This window comes from Protopterus annectens, chromosome 6.part0 (assembly GCF_019279795.1).
Source record: "Protopterus annectens isolate FY-2018-M chromosome 6.part0, PAN1.0, whole genome shotgun sequence".
NCBI lineage: Eukaryota > Metazoa > Chordata > Ceratodontiformes > Protopteridae > Protopterus > Protopterus annectens.
In genome coordinates, this window is record NC_056737.1 from 1153810659 (window position 1) to 1153827233 (window position 16575).

Sequence of the window (16575 nt, forward strand, 5' to 3'; positions counted from 1 at the left end):
CACACACACACACCAAATTACAGCTCCTTATATAACTGTATACTTTAGATATTTGCTTGAGACCAAGTGAATGAATACATTCATAAATAATGGCCAAATAATGTATCTCAGCTCACTGATGTCAGAACCATGCAGTGCAACTCCCCTCTGCCCTCTTAACTTCTTGGTTGAAGAATCAGAACAAGGAACAAAATCAGGAACAGCTTTTAAATATATCTCTTATATAACTAGAGAGTTGACAGAGTAGCAAGCTTGGCATTGTTAAGCATTTTCTGATGGATATACAATCTGAAACTCACATGCTTGGTATTTAGTGAGTGTAATCCACAACAGTTTGCCAGAAGCCATAAATTAATTTTACAAAGAACAGACCAACAAATCTCTCAAGTTCTTTGCTTAAGAATTCTGGACAAAGCCAAAAATAACTGGGGACAAAAGGGACAGATTTTAATATTATTATTTTATTTTTTTGTCAACCAGGTAAACCTGATGATAAAATCATTGCTCAAAGTCACAAAGTATGTAAATGGAGGTGAAAGAATTCAAACCCTGTACCTTTGACTATAGGAAACAGTTCATTAAAGTTAGTGCCAGACAACTGCAAATCACTTAAAATGTTAATAGAACAATAAGTTGCATGGACATGCATTCGCTGAACAATAAAAACTGTGAAACTATAATAACTAGTATTATTGACTGACAGTAATCCTCAGTGATTTTCCAGAAAAAAGGAAGTTTTATTTAATTTATACTTTACTGATCAGGTTAGTCCCAATAAGCTAGTAGCCCTGTTTCAAGGGACCCCTGTCGTGGTATTTATACTACTATGGGAAATTTGGCTAGGGCATCAGGGAATTTCTACTATGCTTTTTGATAGGTACAGTGGAATCTTTTATAGTTATCACCAGCTCAAGCAGATGAGGCCATTGTTTAACATCTCATCCAAAATACAACACACGTAGAAGTGTGGTACCTCCTTTATGCTGTGCTGCAGTGTTAACAATCCATTTACAGGGTGTGGGACTAGAACCCACAGCCTTTGCATCAAAAGTGAAAGTGTTACGTGTTGCACTGCTGACAATAACTATGTTAATGAGAGACAGGGCATAAGTACGAGGCAAAATCAGTGATATTCTGCAAATTCAGAGACATATAATAAACAAACTACCTCTGATTCACTTAAAAAATTAATAGAACAATTTTTCCAGCATGCATTTTCTGAATGTTTAAACAACTGAGCTATGATACTCTATCGATGGCATTCCTGACTGACTATAAACCTTAATGGTATTTAACCCTCAGTGATTTACCAGAAAATTAAGGCACACATAAGGGTCTGGCAGTTACAGCAGAGGATTATGGCTTTAGACTCTTGGCGCCCTTCTTCCTGTAGTCAAAGGTCAGGGGTTGATTCTTTCTACCTATTTTTTCCTACTGAGTGACTCTTTAACCACACAGGGCACCTGGGTTGCCCATTTACCTGGTTTAAATATTAAAAAAAAAAAAAAAAAGATAGGGTATACATATAGGCTAAATACTGATGTTCCGTTTCTGAGCAATTACAGAACAGCCAGATCATAGTCAATGGGACCCCAGGCAGAGTAATAAACCAGACTTGACTGTCTCTTCCCACTTACAACAAAACACCACTGAAACCTGTAAGTGTGCATACTATTTTTTTATTTACTTTTACAATGATCACAGACATTTTGATTTAATTTAAAACTTTTATTAACTCATTCAAGCCTATAGCGCCTTCTTGTAGATTACCAGTTCACACCCATAGCTCCTTATGGTGGCTAGAACTTTCTTGAGTCTGACTTTTTAACCAAGTGACTTACCAGCTTATAATAGAGATAATTACAAAGGCAAGGATTTGTTAATAAAATGGCACTAAGATTGTTACTCTCTGATGTCACATTGTAGAAAAGCCTTGATTATGTTATGCTTTTTAGGTTAATTTTTCAGAAAATGTTCTGGCATGCAAGATGTGTGCAGCCTGTAAGAGGTGCTACATTCCGCACCACAGAGGTGCTAATGAGTTAAAACACTGACAGCCATTTAATAAACAAAACAAAACACCCTCACATTGAAAACAAACATCATGAGCAACAATAGACTTCTCTTCATTTGAAACTCCATCTATTGAAAATGTGTCGACAATCCATTGAGCTACAACAGACATGAAGGGATTCATAGTCAAACAGGATACAGTGAACACTAACTAGGGGTACCTGAAGGGTACAGAAATTAAAAAGACAAATGTATAATGCATTTGCTAACAGCTTGGAACAATCTACTGGACGGAAGTGCCTTTTTTCAAGGACAGCCTGTCTGATGAAATGATTTGGTCAGACTCACACTGGACAAACAAAACTGAGGGAATCAAAAGCTGCACTACAAAATGTAGCTTATTAACAGCTGATATCCTTAATTCACCTGCACCAAGTACCAACATGTTTTAGCTCAACACAGTGCATTTCACACCTGTCTGACTGCCAAAAACAAGTTAAATTAAAAATGCATTCATAGTTACTATTTTAATACTAATCTGGTCGGCTTCTTGCTCTGCAGTTTATTCACAGTCTAATAAGCACACTGTTAACAGTCAACAAAACAAGGAAACCAAGGATCGTACAAAAAGATCATGGCTGATATGATGAAGCCTCTGTTTACTGCAATCAATTCTTTCCTTTACTCCATAACTACTCTAAGATGCAGGATATACATACACATGTGATTATCAATTACAGCCCCATGTATGACTGTGTACATTCATATATTTACTTGGAATAAAAATGAATGAACAAATCCATAATGAAGAAGTGTATTTTGGCTCACTATTGTGAGAACCATACAGTCTCAGAACTCCCATGCCTTCCCAAACTCTTAGCTCAAGAACCAGAGACAAAGACCCACCAATCAGGAAAAGATTTTACACTTTTCTGTTATATACTTAAAAGTTACAGTAGCAAGCATCTTCTGAGGACAACGTTTGAAACTCACATGCCTGACATTTAGTGACTGATTCAGGACAAGTTGCCACAAAGCCACAAATTTTACAAGGAACATACCAAAATGCTTCTCAATTTCTTTGCTCAAGAATTCTGAGACTGAGCAAGTCTTTTAATCAGGAAACCCCTACCTAACTTGGTCATTACACACACACACACACACACACACACACACACACACACACACACACACACACACGCACACACACACACACACACACACACACACACACACACACACACACGCACACACACACCTCTTCCTTCCTATTTACCATACAGTCTTTCTCCATACTTGCAATACAGTTCAATGATTCAAACTGACCACATTTGCTTCCAAATGTTCTGGTCAGCTTAATCAATGTCCTGCTATAGACTGCTCAGCTCCCTAATTTAAAATGCCTATGAATGAAAGAAATAAGAAATCTCAGGAGATGCGAGAAAAGTCAATGTTTAGGGAAGTAGCAGCTTGCAAAACTGGAACTGCTTGGGTGGGTGAGAAACACTGATGTTTAGGGAAAGCTTACATTACTGGGGTCTCAGGGGGAAACATACTTTTACAGGGGGTACATTCCCCTGTGACCCTTCCAGTGCTGCCATGGATTACCATAAACCCTATTCAATCCTGTCAATACACATACTGTTTTATTTTTTACTTTTACCATTATAACATAAATTTGGATTTCATTTAAAAATATTATTTAAAATTTTACAGAAAAAAAACACTGATGGGCCTTTTCTAAACAAAACAAAACACTCAAACTGAAAACAGACGTAGCATGAAAAACAGTAAACATCTCTTCCCTTAAACCTTACATTTCATGAAAATGCATCTGGCAACCCATTAAACTACAAGAGACATTCAAGGATTCATACCAAATAGCATAGAATGAAATACTAATTAAGTCTGTGTGAAGGGTGCAGGACTCATCTTATATCTCTTTTCAAGAGCAACCCAGGAGTCCTGTCTGGTGAAGTAACTTGGCAGTCACACAGAAGACAGAGGAAGGCTGAGGGAATCAAACCACGTACTACTGGTAGCAACTCTTTGACAACTACACTGTTAGACAGACTGATGTAGCCCAAACAGTGCATTTCATATCTGTGTGCCTGCAAAAAACAAAGTTAAAATGCATTCATAGCTTAAATATTAACATTAAACTCATAGACTTCAGACTGTCAAAATTATTCACAGCTGAATAATAAACCAATGTTAACATAAAGGAAACCAAGGATCACATCCAAAGATCAAGACTCGTGATGATGCTCCTGTTTACTATAATCAATTTGTTTCATTTACACCATAACTACTATGGTTACTAGACTTGCAGTCCAACAGCTATTGAGGAGCCTAAACCAAACTTCCAGTTACCTCAAAGCACTGCCTGGCTAAATGACTTACTCAAGAACAGGTCGTAAGTATGAGGCAAAATCAAAAATGATACAAAAGTTATCCGAATAGGTTTTGCATCAACATGCATGCTGTGAAACACAAAAACTGTGAAACTCTAATGACTGACTGTATTTCTCAGTGATTTACCAAAAAGTTAATACAGGCCTGGAATCTGGTGTACAGAATTGAGATTCTTGGCTCCTGTAACCAAAGTACATGGTTTGAGTTTGAACAATTCATTTAACTAAACTGCCCTCTCTAACTAGGGGACAGCTTGTCTCCAAATAAAGAGGAAAAATCTGCAACTTGCTTCTGTAGATTGTGTTTCTCTTCTGCTTCCCAAAAAGAGCCGTTTACCTCTTCATTCTTTTGTGTAATTAAATCTCATACCAGAGCATCACACTGAGAACAGCTACTGCATGCTGATCCAACCAAGCAAAATCAGAAAGCAGCATTCAATGTACTCTGTATGCATGACAATGCCAATACTGAGCAAAAAAAAAAAACTTTTCTTTTTTTTAATTACTTGGGGCCAGGGACGTTAGCTAGCACCAGACTCTTGGCTGCTGCCTAGGTCACCTAGACTGGATCTGGTCCTGGCTGGAGGCCTGAAACAACTGTATGAGTTGAGGGACCTGTGAGTTGTTCAAGCACTCTTTCAGCTAGTGCCAGTGGTGCAAAGTAAACTTGCTGAAAGCCACCCTCAGCTCCAATGGAATTTGCCCTTTATTCCACTGTTGTACAAATGCAGAGTAGGAAAATATAATTAAGTGGGAGTGTGGAGGTGTCCCCTGCATGGAAGATGCATAGCAGCTTTCCACCTGCAAAAAAATCCTAGTTTGTGAATCAGAGATTCTGGCTTTTAGCAAGTTATTTCTCTGGCTTTTGCAGTTGTTAAAGTTCATTCAGAATAGATATGATTTCAAATGATAGTTATTGTGGTTGTTTGTGCAAGTTTGCATGAATACAGTTTTAGACAGTGGCTTAACTAATCTGAATGTATATGCATGTACTTACACATCAATCAGCAATGGGTATTTCTTTGACTCATCAAAATGCGGAGGTAGAATCATCTGATACCATAAGTCTGTAAAAGAATTATAGAATTAAGTTATTAAATAATTAATATGAGCAATAATATTCAGTTATCAGATGAAAATTTATTAAATGGAATTTATTTCACTCTAATTTAATGACTCATATAATCAACTGAAACTAATATATAACTTTGGAAATTAAGCTTTTTCTAAAGTTTAGATAATGTGAGGCAGTTCCTCTTGATGTAGTTTGGTAATGTAACGACCACTTCTCTGAAGACTAGTAAAGTACAGCTGGGGATTCTGAATTGAAAGTATTAATAAATCTCAGGGAATATTCTGAGTAGATGGCAGAGTACCCCCTCCCCCAACCACTTTGATATGCAAAAGGCTATGTCTCCATGCTTTCATACTTAACTATTCCAATGATAGGTTGCCTCACCCCTAGGCAAACAAAATCTCTGTTTTGAAGTTTAACTCATTGCCACTGTTTACTTCAAAGAACCAGTTATCATAAATCAAATGCATTCCTTTCTAGTTTCACTGCTGGTGTGAAGGGATAAAGTCCTGAGTATGACCCAGGTGACCTGTGTTCAATTAGGGATTTGTGTACTTAATAGTAGACACCTGGGAAGGACAGGTCTGCCTATCCTGGGAGGGAGAGGGAATGTGTAGGTTTTGGGCATGTATGTCATAATCCTGGAAAAGGTGAGGTCATGCAAAGATTGCTGTATTGGAAGTACAGGATGGCCTGAAGGCATGTCCAGGGCCTGGGGTGGATATGTTTTGTTGGCCACAACTTGTAGTCTTCCCAGTCTATGATGGTACCATCACACTAGGGGTAGAGTTAGGGCTCTAACTAGATGCCAAAATCCCTCTTCTGGACCTCAGAACACTTCTCCATAGGGTCTTGGTAGTCTCCAGTCCAGAGTCCTGGAAATCCCAGCTTAGAGGGTGGAAATACAAAATGTTCTGTAAATGCATAAGAGAATATACTTGAAGAATGAAATGGGGGCTTCTGGCAAGACTTGATACCATAGATGTCAGCGACCAGAAGGAAGCCTTAAATGCAAAAAACAAAAGGCATCTAGTTATAAAACGTCTCACAATGGACACCAGCCAGGATGTAAAGATTGTTTACTTGCATATCTATCTGTCTAACAATCTATCAATCCATCTACCTATTTTATTAGTTAGCCAGGGTAAAGCTTTGTTTCCACGGGACCGTTTTCAGACTCAGCCTGGGAGTATAATTTCAGTGAGGTACAGTACCATTTTCACATTTCCAGGTTACAGTAAAAAGTACAAAACTATTATACATCAAGAGGAAATGTGTCAAACACTGACTGCATGCCACAGGGTCCATCCAGGAATACATATCTTACAGGTGCATACACAGCAATTGTTAAAGAGCAACACAGCAAGAAGGACGATAGACTGTTCTCTGTGTAATACTATAAAGATTACATCAAATAATGAATTATATAATATTGCTTGTATGGACTTTAGATTTCACTCTACAGGACATACTTATTATATGAAATAATTATATTTGTATACAACAATCTTTAGAGAACATGCACTATGATGAACATTACTGATAGTGTTTTCAGATGGGAAGGTAGTAAGTGGTTATTAAAGTAAGTAAGTGCTGGGAATGAGACCCTGACTGACAGTTCTGCTCATCTGTACTTGCCATTACAATTAAAAGCATAGGTGTATAGTCGGAAGTAGGAGATACATTTAAGAGAATCCTTTACTCAACAAATCCTATGTGTTCTGATGCTGTAGGTGTCTAATTGACAAGTTCATAGGTTCATAGGTTCATACTAGGCTATCTGCCCTGGGGCAATTATAAGCCTAGCCTGATTTTGTTTGGCTTACGCCACCCCTTGATTTGAGTATACCGTGCCCTTTTTATGGTTTAGTTTACTGTGCCTCTGTCTAATAGTGACACAGAAGTAATCCCTGGAACAAACCTACGATCCCCCATCCACTCATCAAGATTCTTCTTGAAGAGATTCAATGAGGTGCTCTGCCTAACATGAATTGGAATTCTATTCCAGAGCGAAGGGAGCCTCTGGGTTATGAATCTGTCCCTCCAGCAAGTCCTATTTATTTCTGTGCTGAGGTTCAAGTCCCTCGAGCATGTGACTCTAAGGGATTTAGATTTACTGAGGTGGAGCATGTCCATTAATTCTGGATTGGACATAGCTTTATATGTCAGGCATAGATCACCTCGAAGTAGGCGGTATGCAACTGAGTAGAGCTGGAGTTTTTTTAACCGAGCAGCATATGGCATCTGTTTGAGTCCCTTGATCCTCTTGGTGAGGTACTTTTGGGGTCTTTCTAATTGCTGCAGGTGTCGGGTAAGGGACATCCCAAAAGGGGTATTGTATTCTATGATGGGCCTGATGAGGGATGAATAAAGGGGCACGAGTACCTCTCTTGATCTAGATGTGAATCCTTTCATGATGAGGTGGGCCATGTAGAAGGTCTTTCTAACCACTTTGGCAATGTGGTTGTCAATGGAGAGATTGCTATCAACTTGGGTCCCCAGATCCCTAATTACTTTCTCTGTACTTAACGGTTTAACGCCTATGTGGTAGTTTGTGGGCACATTGTTTTTGACAAAGAGTATGACTATACACTTTTTGGCATTTAGCTTTAGACCATGGCTCTGGCAACAGTTATCCATCTCTGTGAGACCTTTTTGAAGGATGTTTGTGTCAGCTGGAGAGTCGATTGTGGTGCCCAGTTTGCACTCATCTGCGAACTTGGCGAGCCATAGTCCTCCCACGTTGGCCTGTACCTCGGAAAAGTATATACCGAACAAGAGCGGTCTCAGGACAGAACCTTGTGGGACACCACTTGTGACTGGTTTTGAGTCTGACATGGCTCCAGCAACTCTCACTCTGTGGGTTCTGTCTTTGAGCCAGTTTGCGACCCATCTTGTGACATAGGGGTTTATATTTAAGCTGGATAGCTCATCTATGATGCCCGCGTGGGGTATTGTGTCAAATGCCTTTGCTAGGTCTAGATAGGCTGTGTGGACTATCTTCCCTTCATCTATGGCTTTGGTGACTGTTTCAAAGAAGTCAACCAGGTTCAAAAGGCAGGATCTGCCCTTGACGAAGCCGAATTGGGTAGGATCTAGTGTCTCTAGGTCCCCGATGTCTTTGTTTATGAGCTCCATGATGATCCTCTCCATAGCCTTGCAGACTAAGCTAGTCAGACTTATGGGGCAATAGTTTCCAGGGTCCGTGGAGGCTCCACCTTTGTAGAGTGGGACCACTGTTGCTGTACGCCATTCTGTGGGCTGCCTGTAAGATGGATGTGGAGAGAAGATGGTACCTCTAGATGGGTGTGGAGAGAAGATAGTGTCTCAAAGATGGATATGGAAAGAAGATGGTGCCTCTTAGATTCATGTTATACCCTTGTTCCCTTATTGACCAAGTTGTATGGTCTATATTTGCAGTTCAAGTCTATGATCAACACCGACTGCCCTTATCCAAGAGAGACATAGGTGACACACTCCAGGGTAAATTTACGGTCTCCCATTCAGTTGCCTAAGTTACAGTTAAACAGGGTCATTGAGGACCTCTGTTTTACGTGAATTGGGAGTTTGTTCCAGAGGAGTATCAATCTCTGGGAGACATATGTGGAGATGGATGTGAAGAGAAGGGGTGCCTCTAAGATGGATGTGAAGAGAAGATGGTGCCTCTTGAATGTGAAGAGACAATTGTGCCTCTTAGTTAGATGTGGAGAGAAGATGGTGCCTCATAAATGAATGTGGAGAGAAGACAGTGCCTCTTGGATGTGGAGAGAACATACTGCCTCTTAAATTGATGTGGAGAGAAGATGGTTCCTCTAAGATGGATGTGGAGAGTAGGCAGAGCTTCTAAGATGAATTTGAAGGATAGGTGGTGCCTCTAAGCTGGAATTAGACAGAAACAGGATTAGGGTGGATTACTGTTACAAAAGCATTTACATGTCTCAGTTTATAGAATATGCTCTTTAAAATTCTTCCTGAAGATGATATAGGAAGCTGTTTTAAGTGAGTTAAGAAATGATTCCCAGAGTTTAAGTTCTACAATAGAAAAAAAATGTGGCCATTAATAGAAAGTTTGCTTTACAGAGTTTACAGTGAAAAGAGTGGCATTTCAGGAACAGAAGTTGTAGTTGTATTGCCTGACTAATAGTCTACATTTAAAGTGGTTGGATATTTCATCTCTGAGTTTCTACTCTTGGGCTTTTAGCAGGTCTAGTTATGTTTTATTTGGAGCCAGTTAACTTTAGGGGTAAAAAAAGGTGATAGTGATGCTCCTCTTTTGGGGACAGGGTTATGAATCTGCAGATTCTGCCTGTGGTTACTTTAAAGGTTTTACATTTTATGTTGTCTTATTTTATTTATTTACTTTGTAATGCTGTAATGTTGCTCCAGTAGGGGGACTCTATATTCATAGTGGAGCATGACAACTCCTTTCTGAAATGCTGCTCTGTTTTCTGGTATTAAACGTGATATATGCTCCATGCTCATAATAGGATTTTGTTTATGTTTGTCATAATCATTTATATGGTATTGGAAGTTCACTTTTGGTTAAGCCAGATGTCAAAGTAATTGAATGTATAAGTAGTTTCAGTGGTGAATGATAGATCATTTTGAATTTCCCAGGTTGTAGAAGCTCTTGCTAGCTTTTTTTTAGTCAAATATTTTTTTTTTATTTTGAATTAAAACATAATAATGATTGGTTACAATTAATACATATTCAACCATATACAATATTTACATTTAGCCTGACAGATTAAGATAACAACAGGTCTATGTAAAAACAATGATGTTGATACATTATATTTAAATTATCAGGAAGAGTCTGATTCTAATTGCAAGGTGTCAGTCAATGTCAATGGGTTATTGACTAATGGCTTGGGATGGATTCTCAGTTCTTTAGTTTTGATCTCCATTAAAACAGACGTCTTCAGTAGACATAAAAATTCCTACATGGTAGGCGTTGTGTTGGATTTCCATCTTCTGGTTATACATTTTCTAGCCATTGCTAGTATAGTCCATATTAAATATAAATCCAATTTCTTTAAGTGATGATTATTGATTACATTCAGTAAAATTAGAGATTTTGTCAAAATAAATGTATCTGTATAAAGAGTGTGTAAAAAATTATTAATCTCATTCCAATATGTTCTAATCCTGACTCAATCATAAAAAACACCGTGAAAGTAGCAGACTCCAAATCAGATTTCAGACCAGTGACAAGTGGAGTACCACAGGGTTCAGTCCTGGGCCCTCTCCTGTTTGGTATCTACATCTCTGAAGTACAGGCTAACACAGAAGGTCTTTGGCTAACTAAATCTGCAGATGACTGCAAATTAGGAGCCATAATTGAAACTCCTAACGATGTGGACATCCTGCAATAGGGCCTCACTGAGACAGATGCCTGGTGTCAAAGACATGGTCCCAAGCTCAATGCCAAAAAGTGCATTGTCATCCCCTTTGCTAAAAACTCTGTACCCATGAACTATCACATAGACGGTAGTCTACTTAACACCGAAAGTGTGATAAGACACCTTGGGACACAGGTGGACAGTATTCTCTCCTTTGATAATCACATCGCCACAGTGGTCAGGAAATCCTTCTACGTGGCACACCTCATCACAAAAGGTTTCTCATCCAGAAAAAAAGAGGTCATTGTTCCCCTCTACTCATCACTCATTAGACCCATTATAGAGTACAACACCCCTTTTGGTATGTACCTCACAAGACATCTACAACAACTGGAAAGGCTGCAAAAATACCTCACAAAGAGGATTACTAGCCTCAAACAGATGCCTTATGCAGACCGTCTCAAAAAACTCCAGCTTTACTCCGTCGCATATCGCCTACTCAGAGGCGATCTTTGCCTAACATACAAAACTATGTCAAACCCAGAGCTGTTGGACATGCTCCACTTAAAGAAATCCCAATCCCTCCGAGATGCACACTCTAGGGACCTAAACCTTGTCACCACAATAAAGAGAACATCCTGTCCCAGAGACTTCCCATACCCTGGAACAGACTACCTATCTTTGTCAAACAGAGCTCCTCATTAACACTATTCAAGAAAAATCTTGATGATTGGATGGTTAATAGGAAATTCACCCTGGGAAACACTTCTGTGGTTCTGCTTGACAAAGGCACAGAAAAATAATTTTCTTGGGGGCGAAAGCCAGGGTACCTTTTTGGCTAGGCTTGTATAGGCCCTAGGGCCAATTACCTAGTACCTACCTATGAACCTATGAAGAATATTGATGTAATTTCTTTAAGAAATCTTTTTTCTGGTAATAATATAAGAGCCTAGGCTATATATATATATATATATATATATATATATATATATATATATATATATATTACTTTAGGTAGTAAGACCATTTTTATCAACTGCAGTCTGTCTTCAAATGTTATAAACATATTGTTCCATTTATTTACCAATATTTTACTTGATTCTATAATGTTTGAATAATTGGTATTTAGAATCTCTACCATATTCTTGCACAATACAATCCCCAAATAGTCTAAGGTTGGAACTTGCTTACCAATAATATGATTTACAGATACTTGTATCTCCTGTTTTTTATTTAACAACAAGAACTTTGATTTTTGATTTATTAAAGTAGAGACCTGAGAGTTTTTGAAAGTTTCCTATTAATAAATCTACTTCATCCAATACTTCTTTAGAGTTAGGTATAGTGAGAAGCACATAATCAGTAAACAACATTATTTTGGAACTACATGGATCATATACATCTATCCCTCTTATTTTTGAGTTGTTACGTATTAGGATTGCAAGAATTTCTATAGCTAATGCAAACAAGACAGGCGATACGGGACCTCCTTGTCTAGTGCCTCTAGCGATCTGTATGGCTTCAGAGGTAAAAGGGCCTGTTTTAACAAATGCTAAGTTATTTTCATAAACTCTCTTTATAAATGTGATAAAAGAGAGATGAAAATCAAACATATTCAAAACTTTAACTAGATAATTCCAGTTTAAAGCATCGACAGCCTTTTCTATATCTAAACCAACTATCAGTGCTTCTTGATTTTCTCTATTTAAATAATCAATTAATGTTAATTGTTCTGTGTTTGTCTATTATATATAAAACCCGTTTGATGTTTATTAATTATATTGGACAGTGGGACTTTCATTCTATTAACTATAACTGACATAAAGATTTTATAATCATTATTAAGCAAAGATATTGGTCTATAAGTATTGCAATATTTAGGGTCTTTATTTTCTTTTAAGACAGGGGTAATTAAAGAATATCTCCATGAAGCAGGAATTGTTGCTAATGATTGGACTTCAAGAAAGGTTTTATGTAGAAGAATAGCATTGGGAAATAATTTATAAATTTCTATAATTAAACCATCTATCCCTGGTGCCTTGTTAAATTTACTTTCTTTAATCCCGTCTAAAATTTCTATCTGTGTTATTGATTTTTGCAACTCCGGCCTTAGCTCTTCAGAGATTTTTTTTTTTAATGTTGGGGGTTATATTATCTAGGTTGCAAGTTTCATTTATACTCATTTCACTCTTATGGTGTTCTGCATAATGATATTTAAAAGCATCTAAAATGTCACCTATTTCTAAGACGATCTTCCTTCTTCCTTCATGTAATATGTTACCAATATTATTAGTTTTTGATTGCATTTTAACTTTTATAGATAGATTATGCAGATGTTTTGGGGAAGTAGCATAAGAGTTTATTTTTAATCTTTCTATGGCTAAGTTAGTTTTATTGGATAATATTTCATTATATTTTTTATTTGCTTCTTATATTTTCTTTTTGTTTTCTAACTCACATAAGTTCTTATTGGATTTAAGTAATACAAGTTGATTTTGTAATTCCTGTAATTCTGATTCCCATTCTTTACTTTTAGTTTTGTATCAGCTGATGGTTTTACCATATATATAAGCTTTTAATGAATCCCATACCATAAGTATATTTGTTTCTGGTTTGTAATTAATTTTTAGGAAAAACTGATGTTCATAAATTAACCAAGGTTTAAATTCTTTGAGTTTTGTAATGTATGAAATAATCCTTAAAATAATAACTACTGATTTAAACTCTGTGCGAATTTCCAATACCTGATTCACCCCAACTCAGTATCAACCTCCATGGCTTCCATCGATTGATAACATCCCCCACCCGCTTCTCTAGAAGTTTATCTTCCAGCTCAACCATTGACTGGATGCTAACTAACTCCCCCTTCCTCTACCATAACCCCACAACCTTACCTGACTCTCTAAGGGACCATTTCCCCACTTACATCCTTAGGCAGTCTACCCACTCACACAAGGCACACCACTACAGAGACTGTCATAAACTATCTAACTTTAATACCTCCCTGTTCAACTCTATACTGTCTAGCTTTGACTGGTCCATCCTTAGACTTCTCCCACTCGACGCAGTCAACAAATTCAGCAACATTTTCCTACACACCCTTAACTCCCTTGCTCCCTCCAGAAAAATTAGAATCAAATCAAATTATGCTCCCTAGCGCTCTAAAGATACTAGATCCCAAATGCATAAAAGGGACAGCACCTGGAAAGCCTGGCATAAAACAAATGAACCTTCCCTATTTCAAAAATATAGAGAATTGAGGAATCTAGTCAAGAAACTAACTAATAAGGACAAAAAGTTCTACTATAGCTCTGCTCAACTAGACAACAAATCCAATCCTCGTAAATTCTGGGCTACCCTCAACAATATCCTTTCTCCTGGTTGCCCTTCAAATCCCTCTCCTTACCCAAACAAATCACCACAAGAAACTGCTACTCTCCTTAACAAGCACTTTATCGAAACAGTCCAAAACCTCACTCACAACAACCCAAACACAACTAGTTGACCAGCCCCACCTGACCATCTAAATAAAAATCTCTTCTCCTTTCAACCTGTCTCCACCTCCTACATTAAATCACTTCTTTTGAAACTTAAACCCTGCTCACCCTCCTCTGATAATCTCCCCCATCTTTCCTCAAACTTGCTGCTGACTCTATAGCCTATCCTGTATCAATTCTCATCAATAGATCCATCCAGGAAGCTACAGTTCCATCAATACGGAAAACTTCCTACACTATCCCTCTCCACAAAGGTGGTAATTCTACTGACACATCTAACTATTGTCCTATTGCCATCCTATCGCCCTTCTCTAAGATACTAGAAAAATGTATTCACTCACAACTCCTGACATACCTCCGCCAGCAAAACCTTCTCGCTTCCACACAACATGCTTTCCACCCCAACCATAGTATATCTACTGCCCTTCTATCTTTCACACACCATAGCAGAGGCTTGTGACAACAATCTACTCATATTCTGTCTCTTCCTTGACCTTTCCAAAGCCTTTGACACAGTATCTCACTCTATCCTCCTAACCAAACTTGCAAACCTTAATCTATCTGCTACCTCCCTTACCTGGTTCTCCAGCTACCTCGACAACAATCTGTCAGATGGCTATCTTCCTACTCTCCCTATATTTCAGTCCCTACTGGAGTCCCTCTGGGCTCCATCTTGGGCCCCCTACTAGTTAATGTTTTTACAAATGAGCTCTACACATCTTACACAAACTCTTCCCTCATCCAATATGCAGATGACTAACACTCACCTCCATCTCTAACAACATCTCAGAACTACATTGCCTCACTCAAAATACCTTTCTTACCACTGAAAAATGGTTGTCAGATAATCAACTCATCCTCAACCCCAAAAAGGCTAAGCTCTTGCTTTTTCTCCCCCACTCTCTTTCCCACCATAAATCCACCTTTACTATCATTTCCTCCAACAACACAATCATTCAGCCTGAATCACAAACTAAACTCTTAGGTGTCATAATAGATGATGATCTCAAATTTAACCTACACCTTCTCCAGTGCATAAAAAAACAAACCAGAAACTAGGTTTGCTGTATCGTAATAAAAAGTTTCTAACTCCAAATGGAAGACTCACCCTAGTTCAGGCATTCCTCCTACCCTCACTTCTCTATGCTGCTCCAGTACTAACCTTTATCAGCACACTACCTTGACTAAACTCCAACAAACATATCATAAAACTGCTAGATTCATTGCCAACTCTCACTACATCTCACATTACTGCCTTCCCCTAAACTCCCTGCAATGGCTTGAATTCCCATGGCTACTCTTAACATCACAATTCCAAATTGTACACTCTATACTATATAAACCATCTTCCTGTCCAGCTCTCTCAACCCTTGTATCCACCTACTCCCCATCATGGTCCCTGTGCACCTCAAACCAGAAACTACTAGCAGTCCATCCACCAAAGAGAAATGTGGACAAATTACTATACAAATGCTCAGTTGCCCAATCCCGGAACAAACTACCCTTAGAACTACGTGCCATTATACACCCATCTAACTTTAAACAGGAACTTAAACAGCATCTGCTCAACTCCAAACCTTGTCCCTACCATAACCTCTCCTAACTCCCACTTCCAAAGTTCTTACTCCCGCCCATTCTACCTAGACTGCTAAGAACAGCCTACCAAATCTCTCAAGTATAAAGCAAATACACTTTCTAATCACAGGGTATTATTCATCTCTAAGTATGTTTACATATACAAGGCCTCATGTTGGTATACTATCCTACTCTTAATCCCTTCTCTACTCTTCCTATTATGTATATATCTTTACCCCTCTTTTGGCTTTATCTTTAGATATGACTAGCAGATTTCTCTTTTGGCTTTATCTTTACATATGGCTAGCAGATTTCTAGATGTACCTGGACCTTGTTGTACCATTACTACACAACTTTCTCATACTGTAGACTAAATGGGAATCTTAGATTAAATGAAATCTTTTTTTTCTGCAAAATGTTAAATGAATGTAACCCACTGTAAATTGTTTTTCTCTGTAAAACGTATACTGAATGTAACTAGATTTTTGTTGTATTCTCTAATACAGCTTTTCTCCTCGGGTCTCAACTGAAAATGGGTTTCTAACTCAGCTGGACTAACCCAGTTAACAAATGTCAATAAATAAATAAATAAATAAATAAAGAAGGAGTTATGGTCTGAAAATGGACATGACTGTATCAAAAAAATTAAAATTTTAGAA

At 38.0% G+C, this 16575-nt stretch overlaps 1 protein-coding gene across 1 annotated transcript in view; it reads right to left on the reverse strand.

Moving 5' to 3' along the window:
* Nucleotides 1-16575, reverse strand: part of LOC122804723 (dipeptidyl peptidase 4-like) — a 1230541-nt gene that overhangs the window by 328890 nt on the left and 885076 nt on the right. Inside the window, exon 19 of the mRNA XM_044074775.1 lies at nucleotides 5425-5494. Within this exon, the coding sequence (XP_043930710.1) occupies nucleotides 5425-5494 (70 nt within the window). The remainder of the gene's footprint in view (nucleotides 1-5424; nucleotides 5495-16575) is intronic.